General features: G+C 40.8%; 1 protein-coding gene across 2 annotated transcripts in view; it reads right to left on the reverse strand.

Annotated features, from left to right (window-relative positions):
• MALT1 (MALT1 paracaspase) overlaps positions 1–19,563 on the reverse strand; it is a 75,497-nt gene that overhangs the window by 8,539 nt on the left and 47,395 nt on the right. For both annotated transcript variants that reach the window (XM_030567288.1, XM_030567287.1), the window contains 2 exons: positions 5,084–5,261; positions 2,013–2,087 (listed from right to left, as the gene is read on the reverse strand). In XM_030567288.1, coding sequence (XP_030423148.1) covers positions 2,013–2,087; positions 5,084–5,261 — 253 coding nt within the window. The remainder of the gene's footprint in view (positions 1–2,012; positions 2,088–5,083; positions 5,262–19,563) is intronic.

A 19,563-nucleotide genomic window follows, 5' to 3' on the forward strand; every position in this document is an offset into this window, starting at 1 on the left:
TTTTGTATTTGCCATACTAAATCCACAATAATTGGGTGCTATTGGATGCTATCCTGAAACTGTTAATCTAAACTTTATACAACCACTTCAAAATACTGGAATTACAGAATTAACTTAGCTCTTTGCAACCCCAGGAAGAAGAATTTGAACCATTCTAAGTGCAGTAGCTCAGATAACGAAACCCACTTATTGTTATTGTAAAACACACACACACACACACACACACACACACACACACACACACACACACTTAAAATTTGTTCTGACACTCAGTAAAAAAAAACCTTAAACTGCACTTCTCTGTCCCCTCAGACACTGAGGTTGTAGTCTTTGTGTAAGATGGCAGTGATATGGGTAAAGCCATCAATTCCCTTGGGTTTCTGTTGTTTTTTCATGTCCTGGAACCACCATGGTTACAGTAAGATATGACACATACGTTATAGTTCAGGGCAACAGCATCTGTATTCCCCTCTATAGTCCAGCAAGGGCCCTCATTCTCAACTTCAGGCTCCCCTGGCTGTCACCTCTCTTGGGTAGAGATATGCATCTCAATTCCTCCTGACCAGGCTATTTCCAGGTTGCATAGCTCTGACTATACTGTGAATTCCCCCAAAAAGTCAGACTGCCTAAGCATATCTGCTTTGCCTTTCTCCTCAGAGATGGTGAACAGTGCAATTGCCAGAGTTATTAGTTACCACACAGCACTTCCTATGCAAGCCTATTCTATTTTTATGTATAATCGTTAGAGAAAACATTCAGTACAGTAAAAGAACCCACCTGCATGCTAATAAGCTTACTGGATATCACCCAAATGGACTCTAAGATGGGCTCTGAAAGGTGAGTTCTTGAAGCCCCCTACACCTTCCCGAAGGGTCTCTTTTGTGGTTACAAGTTCATAACAGCCTTAGCTCAAAACTAGCACCTTCATGAAAAGTTTATTCCATCCCTCATACAGTTCAGGGAGTCTTTGAGCTGGAGTTTCCAGGAACAGACAAATAGTAGACAGTGGGTTTTTCTCCCACGGGCATGGCTCCAAAAGGTCTCCCTGTTCTTCCTAGAAAACCCACTTCTCATGGGTTGTCCCAAACAGTTTTTTGAAGTTCCTAGAATTTAAATTGGTCACGCCCCTAGAAAAATTACATACAATCCTACAACTCAAACAATCGCATTTTTAATACAACGACTCCATGGATATTAAACCTAATTTAATAAAATTAATATTCAGGATACTGTAGGAAATTGCTATCTGTCACAAATAAACACATTTCAATCCTTATGGGCATATGGAGTAAAATTTTCTATTTCTCCATAGTTTTTAATATCAAACTAATGTTTATTAGAAATTAGCTAGTGCATCTCTGAAGTTGACTATTAAAATAATTGCAGGTGAGTCATTCAGCAGGTTGGGAAGAAGAGCTGTAGCATCTGCTGCTTTTGAGGGCAGTAGCTCACATTTGAATGGAGAACAGCAAATAAACCTATTAAAATATACATCTGATATGTCTACGCTCAGGCTGTGTCTACACTTAAAACGCTATAGCTGCACCTGAGCCGCTATAGCACTTCAGTGTAAATGCACACTACAGCAACAGGAGAGGTTCTCCCATTTCTGTAGTTAATCCACCTCCCCAAGAGACAGTAGCTAGGTTGACAGAAGAATCTGTCCTTTGACCTAGCAACATCTAACTAACTGTGGGTTAGGTCAGCTTAACAGCAGTCACTCAGGGGTGTGGATTTTTCATACCCCTGAGCAATTCACTTGGGTCAATCTACCTTTTTAGAGTAGACCTGGCCATAGCCAGTATCTCTCTAAAATATCAAGACAGAATTAAGAGCAATTTTAACCATTCATATAAATAGCCCATGGATAGCATAGGAACATATATTAGAAATGAGTTACTGGTGCTCTTACACTACTGAATGGACTATTTTTTAAAACAATAACCAACTAAACGACCACAGTGGTCCCTTCTGGCCTTGAAAACTGGTAGGGCTGGAGGAAGTTTCCTTACGTTGCATATCCAAAAACGATGTTAGCTGTAACCTTCAGGGCATCCAAGATTAGAATGGTATCATCATACTCATTTCTATAATAAATGGAAACAAAGTTTAGAATGTGACTGACAACCCAATCATCTAAAGTGTTACTATGTACGTCATAGAAAACAGATAATTTTTCTTTCTTTCTTTCTTAAATCAGGAATGAATCCACCAATGGTAAACAAAATTAGCTGCATCAACATTTTCATGAAATGAATAGTTAGACTAATATGCATTGACTTAGACGAGAGTACCTCATGTTAACAGCTGTTGAATTTGGCCACGGTCCTAGCAAAAAGTCTTTGAAACCACTGAAAACTGCCAGTCGTTTTAGGCTAATGAAAACTTGATGGTTTTTCCTTTCAAAATGCAATATCAGCAAGGCTGAGATGTGAAAATCTGCCATATTTCTTATAGACATTTTTGTTTTGGCCAGTAGAATGTGATGTTTAATTGGGTTATTAATGTTACATTAGCAATGAAGTTCACAGGCTCTGGAAACACTGTAGCAGTCATGAGGAATCATCTCTCTGGTAATAAATCACCAGGACTAGATGATATTCACTCAAGAGTTCTGAAGGCATTCAAATGTGAAATTGCAGACCTACCAATCATGGTATGTAACCAGATGACTGGAGAATAGCTACGTAACACCAATTTTTGAAATAGGCTCCAGAGGTGATCCTGGCAATTACAGTCCAGTAAACCTAACTTCAATACCAGGTAAATTGGTTGAAACTGTAGTAAAGAACAGAATTATCAAACACACAGATAAATCCAATATGTTGGGGAAGAATCAACACAGCTTTTGTAAAGGGAAATCATGCCTCACCAATCTATTAGAATTCTTTGAGGGTGTCAACAAACATGTAGACACGGGTGATCCAGTGGCTGTGGTGTAGGACTTTTTCTGAAAGCCTTTGACAAGGTTCCTCATCAAAGGCTCTTAAGATAACTATGCAGTTATGAGATAAAAGGGTAACTTGTTTTCTATCTTTTAATCCACAGTGGGAATAAGTAGTCAGTTTTCACAACGGAGAAAGGTAAATAGCTGAGTCCCCCAAGGATCCATAATGGGGCTAGCACTGTTCACCATATTTATAAATGATCTTAAAAAGAGGGTAGTGAGGTGGAAAAGTTTGTAGATGATACAAAATTACCCAAGACAGTTAAGTCCAGAGCAAACTTTGCCACCTCAGTTTCACAAAACTGAGTTACGGGGCCACAAAGAGGCAGATGAAATTCAATGCTGATAAACAGTAATGCATATAGGAAAACATACTCCCAACTATATACATGAAATGACGTAATCTAAATTAACTGTTACCACTCAAGAAAGATCTCCAAGTCATCGTGGATAGTTCTCTGAAAACATCAGCTCAATTTGCAGTGTCAGTCCAAAAAAAAGGCTAGCAGAATGTTAGGAAAGGGATCGATGAGACAGAAAATATCATAATACCACTGTAAATCCATGGTACACCCACACCTTGCATATTGCATGCACTTCTGGTCACCCCATCTCAACAAAGACATAGTAGAATTGAAAAAGGTACAGAGGAAGGCGACAAAAATTGTCAGGGGTATCAAACAGCTTCCATATGAGGAGATATTAAAAAGAGTTTGACTGTTCAGATTAGAAAAGAGATGACTACGGGGTGGAATATGTTAAAGATCTATAAAATCATGAATGGTGTGAAGAAGGTGAATAAGGAAGTGTTATTTACCCCTTCATGTAACACAACAACCAGTGGTTACCCAGTGACATTAATAGGCAACAGGTTTAAATCCAACATAATGAAGTACTTCTTTAGGCAACGCAGAGGCAACCATCCTAGTCATTGCCAGGGGATGTTGTGAAGGACAAAAGTATACCTGAGTTGAAAAAAATATTAGATAAGCTCACAGAGGATAAGTTCACCAGTAGCTATTAGCCAAGATGGTCACGGACACAACCCCATGTTGCAGGTGTCCCTAAACCTCTGACTGCCAGAAGTTGGGACTGGACAACAGGGGATGCATCACTGAAAATTTGCCCTATTCTGTTCATTCTTTCTGAAGCATCTGACACTGGCCACTGTTGGAAGACAGGCCAGCCCAGTATCCTAACCCTGTACAGCCATTGTTATGTCCTTAATAAGAGTTCTCTGGGGGCTGACTGAAGAGATGACTTCAAACAGGAGCTGAATTAGGTACAGGGTTTGTGTTTTTCAAATGTGGAGAAAGTCAACTAAGATTCTTTAAATTAAAATAAATCTGCTAAACCTTTCCATTTTTTAAACTTGTATATATATTTTTCAGGAGGCAGGAGAAAGCATCATCCAGTTTCAGTGGCATACAACGAGTCAACAAAAATCTATTTGTCTTCAAAAATGTCTGAAATGAAGGACTTTGCATCAGTTCCATATTATCAAAGGTTTCTACATATTAATTGAAGTGGCTCTTAACACAAAATCTTCCAGCCACAGCAGTCTTATGATGCAGCTGACTTAAAACTCTTATCAGTTTTATCTAGTTTGATGCTTTAGTACATTTCTCTTTAACCTGTGGAGTGTATAGGTTGTATTTGTATGCAAAAATACACAATAAGCTGAATCATCACATGGGGCCTCATCCAAACCGCAGTTAAGTCAACTGAAAGATTCCAAATGACTTCAATAGGCTTTGGAGCAGTCTCGAAGATCTCTCAGAACCCACTGGAGCTAGAAATTCTCTCCAACCTCCATCCACCTAATTACTTACAAAAACATTTATAGCATGAAGTTCAACATGTGGTTCTAGCTTCCTCCCTATTCCCTGGAGGAAGCTGATTATTTGTTGTTTTTTTTTGGTTGGCTGATTTTTGTTTTTTTAAATATGTTCCCTCTTCTCCAGTAGTAATTTGCCGTTGCTGTGCGAAGGCTAAAGAAAATAAGAGTTTCACACTTTGTGTCTGAAAGTAATGAGATCTGTAGTCACCCTAGCCTTCTTCACCCTCCCCCGAAAAGGAAACGGATTAATTCACAGTTACAATTTACAGTAAGCATTTCAAGACTAGAAATCCTACCTTTTTCTACACATATCCAGTAAAAACACATTGAGCCCAGTCTCTTTTTCCTGCATCAGTTTGAGTATATTCTGCACGCACAAACAGTTTGCAGACCGATAGGGATTTGGAGCATCAATCGGAACCATGAAACTGTTCCCATAGTTTTCATAGCCATGGCCAGCGTAATATAATAAACCTGAAAGGAAAAAGCAGAAATGATTATACGGTATACACACACACTGGAAAGCCACCACTGATTGCACTGGGGCCAGAATTTTACCCATTACATCTACAGTATGTGTTTAGGAGAAATTAACAAACATTTTTGCTAATCCAGGTAGTTTTCAATTAATATCATCAACAATGAAGTCAAAATAAAAATAGGCAATCATCAACCCTACGATGTGCAAACATAACATGAAGAGTTTGGGTAAGTAAAATTGTTTTAACACAAGACAGTAGGTACTTATGAAATAACATCGCTTAGATTAACAATGTATTAGGGAAATATGGTCTAGATGAAATTACTATCAGGTGGATGTACATCTGGTTTAAAAACAATACTCGAAGAGTACAGTAGAACCTCAGGAGGTCCGAACACCTAAGGAATGAAGGTTATTCTTAACTCTGAACAAAACATTATGGTTGTTCTTTCAAAAGTTTACAACAGAACATTGGCTTAATACAGCTTTTAAATTTCACTGCAGAAGAAAAATGCTGTTTTTAACCATCTTAATTTAAATGAAACAAGCACAGAAGCAGTTTCCTTAACTTATCAAGTCTTAACCCCCCCCCCTTTTTTTTAAGCAGTTTGTATTTAACACAGCACAGTACTATACAGTATTTGTGGGGGGAGTGTTTCATTTTGTTTTGGCCTCTGCTGCCTGATTGTGTACTTCCAGTTCCAAATGAGGCCTGTGGTTGATTGGTCAGTTTGTAACGGAGGCTCTACTAAAGCAGCAAAGAATCCTGTGGTACCTTATAGACTAACAGACATTTTGGAGCATGAGCTTTCGTGGGTGAATACCCACTTCCTCAGATGCATGTAGTGGAAATTTCCAGGGGCAGGTATATATATGCTAGCAAGCAAGCTAGAGATAACGAGGTCAGTTCAATCAGGGAGGATGAGGCCCTGTTCTAGCAGTTGAGGTGTGAAAACCAAGAGAGGAGAAGCAGGTTCTGTAGTTGGCAAGCCATTCACAGTCTTTGTTCAATCCTGAGCTGATGGTGTCAAATTTGCAGATGAACTGAAGCTCAGCAGTTTCTCATTGAAGTCTGGTCCTGAAGTTTTTTTTGCTGCAGGATGGCCACCTTAAGGTCTGCTATAGTGTGGCCAGGGAGGTTGAAGTGCTCTCCTACAGGTTTTTGTATATTGCCATTCCTAATGACTGATTTGTGTCCATTTATCCTTTTCCGTAGAGACTGTCCAGTTTGGCCGATGTACATAGCAGAGGGGCATTGCTGGCATATGATGGCGTATATTACATTGGTGGATGTGTATGTGAATGAACCAGTGATGGTGTGGCCGATCTGGTTAGGTCCTGTAATGGTGTCGCTGGTGTAGATATGTGGGCAGAGTTGGCATCGAGGTTTGTTGCATGGATTGGTTCCTGAGCTAGAGTTATTATGGTGCGGTGTGCAGTTACTGGTGAGAATATGTTTCAGGTTGGCAGGTTGTCTGTGGGCAAGGACTGGCCTGCCACCCAAGGCCTGTGAAAGTGTGGGATCATTGTCCAGGATGGGCTGTAGATCCTTGATGATGCGTTGGAGGGGTTTTAGCTGAAGTTCTACTGTACTCATCAATGTCAAACTGCGAGGGTATATTTAGTGGGTACCAGAGGGGGTCAGTCCTGTGTCAGATACTATTCAATATTTTCATTAATGATTTAGGCAATCGAGTGGAGAATATATTTAGAAAATATGCAAACACCAAACTGGGAGGGGTCAAGAATTTTGGAGGACAGGATTAGAATTCAAAATGATCTTGACAAATTTGAGAACTGCTCTGAAATCAACAAAATGAAATTAAATAAAGACAAGTGTAAATTACTACAAGTAGAAAGGAAAAATATCAAATATAGAACTACAAAATGGGGAATAACTGGCTAGGTCACAGTACTGGTGAAAAAGATCTGGGGGTTGTAGTGGTTCACAAATTGCAGTGGTGAACAATATATGGTTCAGCTATGAAAAAGCTTCATATCATTCTAGTGTGAACATTATTAACGGGATGTGTCATATATAAGATCTGGGAGGTAATTGTCCCGCTCCATTTGGCACTGGTGCCTCAGTTGGGGTACTGCATCCAATTCTGTGTGTCACACTTTAGTAAAGATGTGGACAAACTGAATTTAGTCTAGAGGAGAGCAACAGAAATGGTAAAAGGTTTAGAAAACCTGATCTATGCAAAAAAGTTAAAAAAATGGAGCATGTTAAGTCTTGAGAAAAGACAACTAAGTGGGGACCTGATAGCCTTCAAATATGTCAATGGCTTATTTAAAGAGGACTGTGATCTATTATTCTCCATGTCCACGAAAGATTGGAGAAGTACTCAGCTTAATATGCAGCAAGGGAGATTTAGGTTAGATATTAGAAAAAACTTTCTAACTCTATGGTTAGGTCTGGAATAGGCTTCCAGAGGATGCTGTGGAATGACCTTTATTTGAGGTTTTTGAGAACAGGTTGGACAAATACCTTTCAGGGATGATCTAGGTTTACTTGGTCCAGCCTCAGCACAGGGGGCTGGACTTGATGACTTCTAAAGGTCCCTTCCATCCCTATATTTCTATGATTCTGTCATTCTACTGACTAGTATAAACAAAATGCCCTTGAAGTCTGAATATAAATATTTGTAAAAGTCCATTTAGCAACTACAGTTATGGACTTATGGGAATATAGTGCATAATTTACACCAGGGGTTCTCAAACTTCATTGCACCACGACCTTCTGCTGACAACAAAAATTATTACACCACCCCAGGAGACGGACTGAAGCCTGAGCTCACCTGAGCCTCATCACCTGGGGGGGGGGGGGGGCGGCGGCAGGGGGAAGAGGGAGCGTCAAAACTGAAGTTCAAGGGCTGCAGCCCCAAGCAGGGATCCTTTAACTGAGCCCTGCCACCCAGGGCAGGAGCCCTCAGGCTTCAGCTTAGGCCCCTGGCAGTGGGGCTCAGACTTAGGGTGACCAGATGTCCCAATAAAATTGGGACCATCCCGATATTTAGGTGTTTGTCCCAATATTTCGCTCCACTGGCAGCATTCTGCCTTTTTTTTTTGCACTCCATCGCTAACGCTCAGCTTTGCTCTGCCGGCGGACTCCCCTCCGACAATGTGTCCCAATATTTTCTTCCTCTCATCTGGTCACCCTGCTGTCAGAAAAAACTCAGTTCTCACTTTTTGGTTGGGTGCAGCAAAGTCAGATACTTTATTATCTCAAGCAATTGCAAAGAGGGAGGGAGTGCGCTAGGACACAGGGTTTCTCCCTCCTAGGAAGGCCTCTCTACAGGTAAACAATTACAGAAAGCATTTATACTTTGTTATATACAATAATAAGCAACAGCTGCATTCTGTTTATACATGGACCATCTTGATATCTTTTTTTACTTTTATTTAGATGCCAATCTACATTCCTTATTATCAACACAAAATCACAACAACTTCTTACACAATTCTTTTCCTACTTCCACACTACTCAGACTTCAGCCCCAGACCCCAGCATGTCTAACAGCAGCCCTAGTGACCCCATTAAAACAGGGCCATGACCCACTTTGGGGTCCCGACCCACAGTTTGAGAACCACTGATCTATACAAAGGGTTAAATTGTGCATGGGTGAGCGAGCAGCTGTATGAACTTGCATAATCAGCTCCTGCACATGCACACTTGCACCTTTGTAAGTTCAGATTTCATGTTAGACTGAAAGGGATAATACTGAATTAAATAGCTAAAAATTACAAACATATTTAACGTTAAAGGGATACTGTCAACTTAAACTTGTCTGAAAACTTTCCCTCACTGCTATCATGAGTAACCAAAATTACTTTAACTAAACAATTAGAGAAGACATATTTCTATTTTTCCAGCTTGCTTGCTCTTTGCATTAGGCATTACTTCGTGTATTGTCAGTTTCATTGTTTCCACCATATAGCCAGCTTCTCCATTTGTATTTGTGAGGGTTGTTTGTTTGGTTTTTGGGGGAGGGTGGTGTTAAACAGCAATAGGAGAGAGAAATATTTTGAAGTTTAGAAAAATGCAATTGTTACTTCATAAAAAAGGCCAGTTACCTGTTCCGTAACTGGTGTTCTTTGAGATGTGTTGCTCAGGTGTATTCCACAGTAGGTGTGCGTGTTCGCCACGTGCACCGGTGTCAGAAGATTTTCCCTTAGCAGTACCCATAGGAAGGGAGCACCACTGTGACCCCTGGAGTGGTGCCCCTATATCACGCTATAAGGGCAGCTGCGCACTCCTCCCACCCTCGGTTCCTTCTTGCCAGACAACTCCAACAGAGGGGAAGGAGGGCAGGATGTGGAATACACCTGAGCAACACATCTCGAAGAACGCCAGTTACAGAACAGGTAACTGTCCTTTCTTCTTTGAGTGATTGCTCATGTGTATTCCACAGTAGGTGACTCCAAGCTATGTCTGATGGAGGTGGGTAGGAGTTTAAGGGTTTCTGGGACAGGGTACCGCCCTACCAAACCCGGCGCTATCCCGTGCTTGGGAGACGATCACATAAGTTGTGGACAGAGGACTACGTGGAAGCTCTACATATGTCCTGGATAGGGATGTGAGCTACACAGGCGGTCAATGAGGCCTGAGCTCTCGTAGAATGCATCTTAACGATAGGCGGCGGGGGAACCCTTGCCAGGTCATAACACATACGTATGCACGAGGTGATCCAGAAGCCACACTGTCCGTGAGGACTCTGACCACATTCCCACGAAGGTGCCCGCTGAAGGTCACGCATGCCAGCCATATTGCCCTGAGCTCCCTGATTTTTATGTGTAGGGATAATTCTGAGGCTGACCATTTCCCTTTGGTTTGAACATTCCCTATATGCCTGGTACAAGGCAATCCCTATATGCCACTCCAGGGGTTGCAGAAGTGCTCCCCTCCTACAGGTACCGCTAAGGGAAAAACTTCTGACATCGGTGCAAGTGGCAAGCACACACACCTACTGTGGAATACACATGAGCAATCACTCAAAGACCTGGCAGGACACAGGACTAGGTATCTATTATTAAACTACTTTAACTCTTTTTAAAACAGATCTTGTCTCTAAGATTGTTTACAGGTTCAGAATCCATGACTGCTCTGTGTGTGTGTCTGCTGGATAATTAACAAAAAAAAAAACAACTTTTTTTTTCCAAGTTAAAGTCTTACTGGACTGGTTAGGGTAACACCTTAAAATAATATTTGAATCAAATCTGTAATAAATATTCACTTATAGTACTGTAAGTCTTTAAAATATCCTATAAACATGTAACAGAGAAAATTTTATTACACAGTTAAGTATTTTCTTACTGCAAAGGTTAACTTTAGCCCAAACCTTAGATTTAGCCTATTATGAATACAAATACTTAATATCTTGCCTTGATAACACAATCAGTTAAATCAAATTTGCAATAAAACTATCTAATCTCAGTATCAAAGACAAAAATTATGACAGTGAATATGATTTCTGCCTCTTGTAAATTTTTACGGTATATTCATTCTTTATATAACTCATGGTCACAGGCTTATATAATGTCAGAATTTCCTCATTGCCTCTTCCTGGTATTTCCTTAACTTATCTATTGCAGGATTTGGTTTTAAAAGGAACTTTAGTCAACAGTACACTCTAGTTGCCAAGCCAGATCCAGAGTTCCTGAAAGTTATTATCGGTCAATTGAGGAGTTCTGACAATATATGCCAGTTATGGATCTTCCTCATAGCCCCTATGACCGGGAGTCTATACAAATAAAATAAATTAATGGAATTATGAAGCACACACCACCATAAGATTTTAGCATTCAGAATGTGAAAATAGCATAAGTACATTTAAAACGCTGAAATCACCTATATCAAAGTCAACTTTTATATTTAGATAGCTAGATTGTACATTTTAGTTATTGTAATAAAAGAAAAGCAACATCAACTCAACTACAGTCCTTTGTGTTTCAGAGATACCATGATATTGACATGGCACTTCTAAGCTAAACCAACAATTTCAATTATTTATAAGCTTCCAAATAATTAACTACAGAGAGACTTTTAAAGTTGTTACATGTAATGAGCAGAGTTCACAACTCAATGGAAAACTGTAAACCTAGATTCAGAGAAAAGATAAGTGCACAGAAAGCAAATACAAAGCAAGTCAGAGCCTAAAAACTGTTTAAACACCATGAATTGTGATGCCATTCAAACCTGGCAGAAGCTCAGAGACTCACAATAGCATCACTTGATTAAAAAGGTACAATTCTAAAGAGCTTACAGTTGATATAACATCTAGTTAAAACAATCTACAATATAAATTAAATTAACAGTAAGACAATTATAAAAGATTCCAGTGGTTACAGCTGACTGGTGAGTTTTGAGAAGTTAGAAAGCAACTTGTGCGTCAAGCATCTGCTTAATAGGCACTTTGGGCATGATCCTAAAGTACCTCATTCAAAGCTTGCTGTATTCAAAGGGATCCTTTAAAATGCTTTGGATCTGACCCTAAATTAGTAAGATTTATGTATTTATCCAGGTCTAAATATGCAATAACGTACCTAGATATCCACTCACTCCAGACCATAAAACAACAACTGCTGAAGTACTAGCCCATGTGACTAACGAACTGAATCAGAGTCAAACCCCCTTAAAAAGAATGTTGCCCCAGACTTTTCTGCCCTATTGTATCAATCTAGTACCACTTTTATAGTGGCCAAACCATTCCACAGCTTACACAACCCATGCCTGTAAGCAGATGAAAACAGCTTTAGTAATGACCTTTGGTAGTCACCCAACAACACTACGAGCATATCATATGTTACTGGGGATGGAAACAATACAGCATTTCATCCCTCAACTCTAAATAGCCTCCCAGGGTCAACATGTATTTTACTTCAATATTGAAAAACTACTACTGTCATACAGACATGCTCCTGAGCCTAATCAACTTCCTAATCAGCTACCAATTCAGGATGCCTTCACATTTTACTTACCCCCATTCGTTAGCCTATTGACTTCACTGGGACTGAAGTACATGCTTAGATGCTTTCCTGAATAGGGACATTTTCCTGAATCATGGCCTTACATTGTTTACCCACCTGAACTCATAATTATACTCCTTTGGCTAGCCAATGTTACCAGTGATTTATAAACACCCTCTCACAGTCAACCCATTCCTACCCAAGACCAAATGAACAGCTGAAAAAATTTCCTCGTAGAACAACTCATGGAAGTAGCTATTGTGCAATATAGGGCATGGCTACACTTGCAGATGTGGGGCGCTTTGAGCTAAACCAGCCTTCGTAGCGCACAGTAGAGAAAGCACTGCAGTCTGTCCACACTGATAGATGCCAGCGCACTGGCATGGCCACATTAGCAGCTCCTGCAACAGCCACAGAAAGCAGTGCATTGTGGTAGCTATTCCAGTATGCAAGTGGCTGCAATGTGCTTTTCAAATGGCGGTGGAGGGTGGAGTGTGACAAGGAGTGTGTTGTGTGTATGTGGGGGGAGAGCGAGAGAGAGTGGGTTTTGGGGGAGCTGAGAGCATGTCAGCAGGGCCGGCTTTAGGAAGTGCAGGGCCCAATTCAAACATTTTTGGCAGGGCCCTGGCAGAGATGACTTAAAATAAAAAAGTGGAAAAAAAAGCCTTTCATTTCTTTCATGTATTATTTACTTTCCATAACTATATAAATAATAAAATTATATATTATGTACATTGCATCATATATGCTTTTGATTGGTTATTAATGACTGCCGTTTCACATGTGTAGGTCCCTGCCACTCCCTGCGGGTGTGCACGTGTGGGTCCCAGCTGCTTCCTGCCCCCCCTTGAAGCAGGTGTGCAGGGTTACTGCCCTGGGAACTGCAGGGCACAAGTGGACATGGGGCTGGCTGGAGGCAGGGCAGGGGCTGACTGGAGGTAGGGTCTGGCTGCAGGCAGGGCAAGGGGTGCGGGGCTGGTTGGAGATAGGGGGTGTGTGAGGTGGGCTGGCTTCAGGCAGGGCCGCGCTGGGGGGATCCGGCAGGGATTGACAGGGCTGGAGACAGAGGAGTGAGAGACTGGCTGGCTTCAGGCAGGGGGGTGCAGCAGGGGTTGGCTGGAGACAGGGCAGGGTGTGCAGGGCTGGTGCGGGCAACAGTGTGTGTGGGGCTGGCTGGCTTTGAGTAGGGCCACAGGGGTGTGTGGCAGGGGTTGATTGGAGACACGGCAGGGGGGATTGACAGGGACTGGCTGTGGGCACAGGGTGCAGAGCTGGCTGCAGGCAGGGGGAGCGGGGCTGGTGTGGGCAGGGCAGGGGGTGCAGCAGAGGCAGCTGGAGCCCCATCCCTTTAAATAGCCCCCAAGCTCCCTGCTATCCCAGGGCTTTGGGGGCTATTTAAAGGGCCAGGGGCTCCCCAGCTTCTACCCCACCCTGGACTTTTTAACTAGCCGTGGGAGCCCTGGGGAATGCATGGGGGTGGCGGGGCTGTGGTGGCTATTTAAAGGACCGGAGTGGCAGAGGCAGGCAACTGGAGCCCTGACCCTTTAAATAGCCCCCAGAGCCCGTCACTACCCCAGGGCCTCGGGGCTTGCTGTGTTCCAGCTGGAGCTCCAGCCGGGAGAGCGGGGCTTGCCGTGCTCCAGCCGGGGCTCCAGCCAGGAGAGCGGGACTTGCCGCACTCCGGCCAGGGCTCCAGCATGCCGGCTGTCAAATGGAGCTTTCAAAGGGCATATCCAAAACAATGACAAGAGTGGCCACTGGACTTAAGGGGATAATGGGACGTTTCCGGAGGCTGATCAGAGCGAAGTAATGCAATACTTTGTTCACACTGATGCTGGGGCACTTCAGCGGGGGTGCATCAAACGTTATTCTACTCACTGTGGTGGAGTACCAGGAGCGCTCTAGTCATGGAGTCAGAGCGTGCCTTACCAGTGTGGACAGGTAGTGAGCTAGTGCACCCGGGACTTCTTTAATTTGCTGTAACTTGCAAGTGTCACCAAGCCCATAAAACATGATTCTTGGCACCTACTCATCTAGGTTCAATTCAGAAAAATCTATTAAAGATTTTTTATGTTGGACACCAGCTAGATTACAAACACCAATCCCTACAGAGGTAAGCACTTGCCTACTTCACATTCTCTGGTAACTGAAAAGTTACCACCTCCCTCACCACACCCACAAGAAATTCAGAGCCTGGCATGGAAGGTGGGAAGAGAAGATACAGGAAGTCTCAGCCTTCATTAGCTTGAAGAGTAATGGACCACATCAGTCCTAGAGAGTAAAAGACCACATCTGGAATTCAACCTTTGATCTTCCACTTGAATTAACACAGCAGTACTATGAAATGATCTCTACTGCATCACACTAACTTAGGTATTTAAAAAGATTTTTTTAAACTATGCAAATGAACATACTAGAGTGAATAATTCAGTTGTGGCTGTGCATGCGTTCATATCGAAACCACAACAGAATAACTATTGCGTAGGTGTATTTTAAGTAAAATTTATTCTTGTGTTTGTTTTAAATATACAGAAGTATTTTACTCAAGTTAAGAGTGGGATACAAATAAACTTATGTCTAAATTAATGCCTTCCTGGTTTTAGCTAGTTGTATCATTCTGCAAATGCTTTCCCTGTATATGGCTGGTACCTTATGGCTAAACTATCTGGTTTAGTAACTGATCACCAATCATAGGCATTATCTATAAACTGGCTTCTAAGGCAGAACTTAAATCACTTGATTGTGTTTGTTTGCTCAAGGACTTGGCTAGTTTATTTTGGATGGTCCTATTTTAAACAAAATCACTATTATGTATAAGCTAGTTGAAATGTTGGAAATTGAATGCTTGACATTGCTTTTACAATGAAGTTGAACACCTGGATACTTGTGGCAGCATCTGTGTCCCCAATTATATTTCTGCTTTAAGGATCACAGGGTCAAAGTAAAAAGATTAGGGGCCAAATTCTGCTCTTATTTACATCAGAGTACATGGTATTAAAACATATATACCCAATTTTCAGCACGTAAATAATCCCAGTGAAGTCAGTGCTTACAATAGCCATTGATAAAATAGTAGTAACATCTTGGTCCTTGGTATTTCTGGGCCAAATTTAGGCCCTATTCTGTTTAAAGGCAGTCAGCCATTTATTAATATTGTACAAATCATCATTAACATAGGCTTGTATTCTAACCCTGACACAGAACAAGACAGAGCTTTTTATGTAGATAATCCCGACAAGAACTGGAGCAATCAGTACTAAAGGAGGGGGTGACAGGATCACAGATAGGTTTATTTTAAAATTGTAACTGGATTTCTCTCCTGTCATGGGGCAAGTAACTGGGTTAAGGATATCTGATGAGCAGCCAGCAAAAGTATTTAAGATGCAATGTCACGAACAGTTATTGTACTAACATCAGGATCAGAAGTGAAATTCTTCACAGAAATCAACATTTTAAGTGATCTCCAGAATTTTTACCAAGAAAACAGCCAGATTACTTTCAATCTTTAAAAATATATGCTGTTACATCTCTTATTTCATTTATATATGATGAGCACAATAATTCTGCATTGTATTTAATATCAAATATATTGAGGAACTAAAGTACCAAGACCACCACCATCACTGATTTGTTTATCAGTTCTACTTTCAGGGAACAGTATTTGAAATGCCACATTCCTGGCAGCAAGTACTAATTACACAATGTCATGGTAAATATCATGAATATCTGAAAGAAGGTCTAAATGGGGGTAGCAGCTGTGCCTCTTATGTTTGGAGCTGTGCCCACTAACATGCAATAAATCACTAGCAATTTATACCCTGACAGCATATTTTATATTGCTTCTGAGACACTAATAGTCACTATCCAGAATGATCATTTATATGATAAAGTAGTTTATAAAGGTTTAATGCTAAAGTTTACTGGGAGATGCCATGCTTGGCTTTCACAGATATCAGCTAGATGGACAAACAAAAGATTAAACTGTATAAATGCACTTTGCAAATGCTCTCACATGGAGCCAGTATGAACTACATCAAAGCCTCTGGTCACTTAGCTGTTAACGTGAATTTAAAAAATTAAAGTAAACAGAGAGCCTTAAAAATAATAGGAGTCCATAGCTCCCTCAAACACACAAGAAACAACGTAAGTATTTTACATGAGAGGCAAATGGAAGTTATACCATCAGAAAGTCTAGTGAATTTTACAGCCATAATAAATTTCCATATGATTCTGAGTCTTTGTTCTGATATATAAATGATGAAAGATATTTTGAATGTCAGGTTGGCCAGTCCTACATGTATCAAGCTTCAGGTATCACATGAGTGTGAAAGCCACACAAAGAAATAACTTCATGTGGGCCTGGCACCCGTTTCAGTAAAATACTATATTAAGCAGTTTCTTGGCTGAATTTAGGTAGGGGTGGAATTCTAGAACTTTTTGTATAGGACACATGGCTAGCATTCTAGCCTCTGTCTTAAATCCTTATTTAAAAGTAATTTACGCAAAACCAGCTTTTTAAAAAAAATCAAATTTAGCTAGTCAGCAGCAGACCTCACTTCACACTCTGCATCAGATAATTCAGGGTGGCCTGCTCCCTAATAAAGTAGTAAAGTTTTGGCTGACTTGATCTATTCCACTTCCAAGATAGCAGAGACAGTAACTCAACTTCCCCCTTCAAGATGAGACTTCTGAAAGACAGATCCATTTTCCATGCCACACTCTCGAGAAAACTGTTGATACATTTTGCCAATATAGCTCAATCTTCATCTCTTGCCCATTATCACAGTACTGAGCAATGACTCACTTGTAAAGCAAGTTTTTAATGACAAAAAACTCCACCAGAAACTAGCATACAGTTAATTTGTGACTTGAATCATAAACCTGTCCAGGGGGACAGTGGACGTTTAAACTCAATGTGACACCAGATGTGCAATATTCATCCTGCAAACTAGTTTGCACATCCATAATTTGTCAATATCTATGGGACATCATAATAAATTTAAACTTAAAGTTAGCCCTGTGTTGCAAAATACACTTTTATCTCAATCCTGAAGTAGCTTATAGTTGCCATTTTCTAACTTATTTCTCCCTGTGATTATCTACATATTGAGCTTCTGACACAATACATGAAGATATATGAAGGGGCAAATCCTGCAGTATTTATTCAGGGAGAGGTTCCCCTAGAGGTGTTCACTAACAGTTCTGTTTGAGTTCTGACAGAATTGAGACTGTTATGGGTTCAGTCACAGAGACTCCCTTGGGACTGTCACTTGACATGCTGAAATTACCTCTGAGCCCATTTTCCCTGCCAGCTTGGGACTCCAGAACACTACCTTGTTGAGCCAGACACTCTAGCCTGCTGAAACATAGACCCAGGTCTGGTCCAGACTCCCAAAGCTGCAGACTTTAACCAAAAACTGTTCCACAGCTTACTTGCCTCCAGCACCCAGACACTCAGCTCCCAATGGGATCCAAGCCCCAAATAAATCTGTTTTACTCTGTATAAAGCTTATACAGGGCAAACTCATAAATTATCTGCCCTCTATATCACCGATAGAGAGATATGCACAGCTGTTTGTTCCCCCAGGTATTAATCACTTACTCTGGGTTCATTAACAAACAGAAGTATAAAAAGTAGGATACAGGTGGTTTCAAGTAGTAACAGACAGAACAAAGTAAGACACCAAGCAAAATAGAGCAAAACCACACAAGTCTAAGCCTAATACATTAAGAAACTGATTGCAGGTAAAATCTCACGCTCAGAGATGTTCCAATAAGCTTTTTTCACAGACACGACTCCTTCCTAGTCTGGGCCCAATCCTTCCCCTCGTACAGTCTTTGTTAGTTCCAGCACACATCTTAGGTGGAAAGCAGGGATGTTCTCATAACTGGCAGTCCCCTTTGTTCTGTTCTCCCCACCCTTCTATAGCTCTGGCACAAGGCAGGAATCTTTTGTCTCTCTGGGTCCCCACGCCTCTTTTTAAATGGAAAACTACCAGATTTAAGATGGATTTCGTTACCAGGTGACATGTCACTGTAAGACCTCATTCTTCATTACCCACAGGCTGGCCCACATGTACACAGGAAGGCATGCAGGTAAATAAACCACACGCAATCAATTGTCCTAGTCAATAGAACCATCAAGATTCTAAACCATCATTAATGGCCCACACTTCGCATAATTACAATAGGACCTCAGAGTTTACTTTATATTTCTGGCTCCAGATACAAGAATGATACATACATACAAACAGGAGGAATATATTCAGTAGGTTATAACCTCTGTTATGATACCTTACAGGAGACCTTTCACATAAAGATATTCCAGTTACATCATATTCATACTCATAAGCATATTTCCATAAAACACATGGAGTGCAATGTCACAGGAACCTTAGGATTTAACACTATTTGATGAACTCTTGGCCACTTGAAGTTGCAGACAAGCAACAGCATCAGAAGTTCATAGCATTTCTTTCACTAGAGTTCCCAGCTTCTTTCTCTACAATCTAAAGGCTACTTATAAAGACAAACAAATTTAGTTAGTGTCCTTTTTGTTTCTTCATGATGTATACAGAAGGCCTAAAATAGTGGTGTTAGCTTTTTTTTTTTAAAAAGCTTTCTCAGCTTGTTTTTCAATATTAGAAATTCAGGTTTCTCTACTCTTTCCCCCATAAAGAATTACTGCAGAACTAGGAGGAGAACATCACAAGTACCAAGAAAGTGAAAACCACCACAACTGGTGAAGGAGGATAATTTTTTATTAGCATTTATTTAACCTAAAATAAAACCTTGACAAAGCTGGGGGGAAAGATCTGTGTTAAAGAATCAATACCCTGCTCCATTTATAAAAATGTGGATAACATTTATTTTTTCCCAGTCTTAGTCTTGTTTATTTAGATTGCAAGGTCTTCAGGGCAGGGATTTTTTTAGTCTATGTATATGTACAGAGCTGAGCTTAACAGGGTTTCAAGTTGGGTTTAGGCTTCTAGACATTACTGTAACACAAATAAACTGTTATTATTACTACCCATGTAATTTAAGGCTGAGAAAGCTCCCCCCTCCAGTTTCCTGGTTTTCCAGTGAGACCTTCAGCAAAAAAAAAAAAAAAAAGGAAAAGACAGGACCTGATAGTGCCAAGGTAAACAAACAAGCAGAAAAGGAACTTATTTATGTGTCTTCTCATTTGCACATCATCTTTAAGTTGTGGGAGTACAAAGTTAACAAAATATAGTGAGCGTAAAGTTGCAAATACATGCAGCACAATGACTCAAAGGGCTCATTCCTGATTTTGTAACCAGTTAGTGGCAGATAACTGTAACTGGT

The sequence above is a fragment of the Gopherus evgoodei genome, chromosome 6 (genome assembly GCF_007399415.2).
Source record: "Gopherus evgoodei ecotype Sinaloan lineage chromosome 6, rGopEvg1_v1.p, whole genome shotgun sequence".
In the NCBI taxonomy this organism is placed as follows: Eukaryota; Metazoa; Chordata; order Testudines; family Testudinidae; genus Gopherus; species Gopherus evgoodei.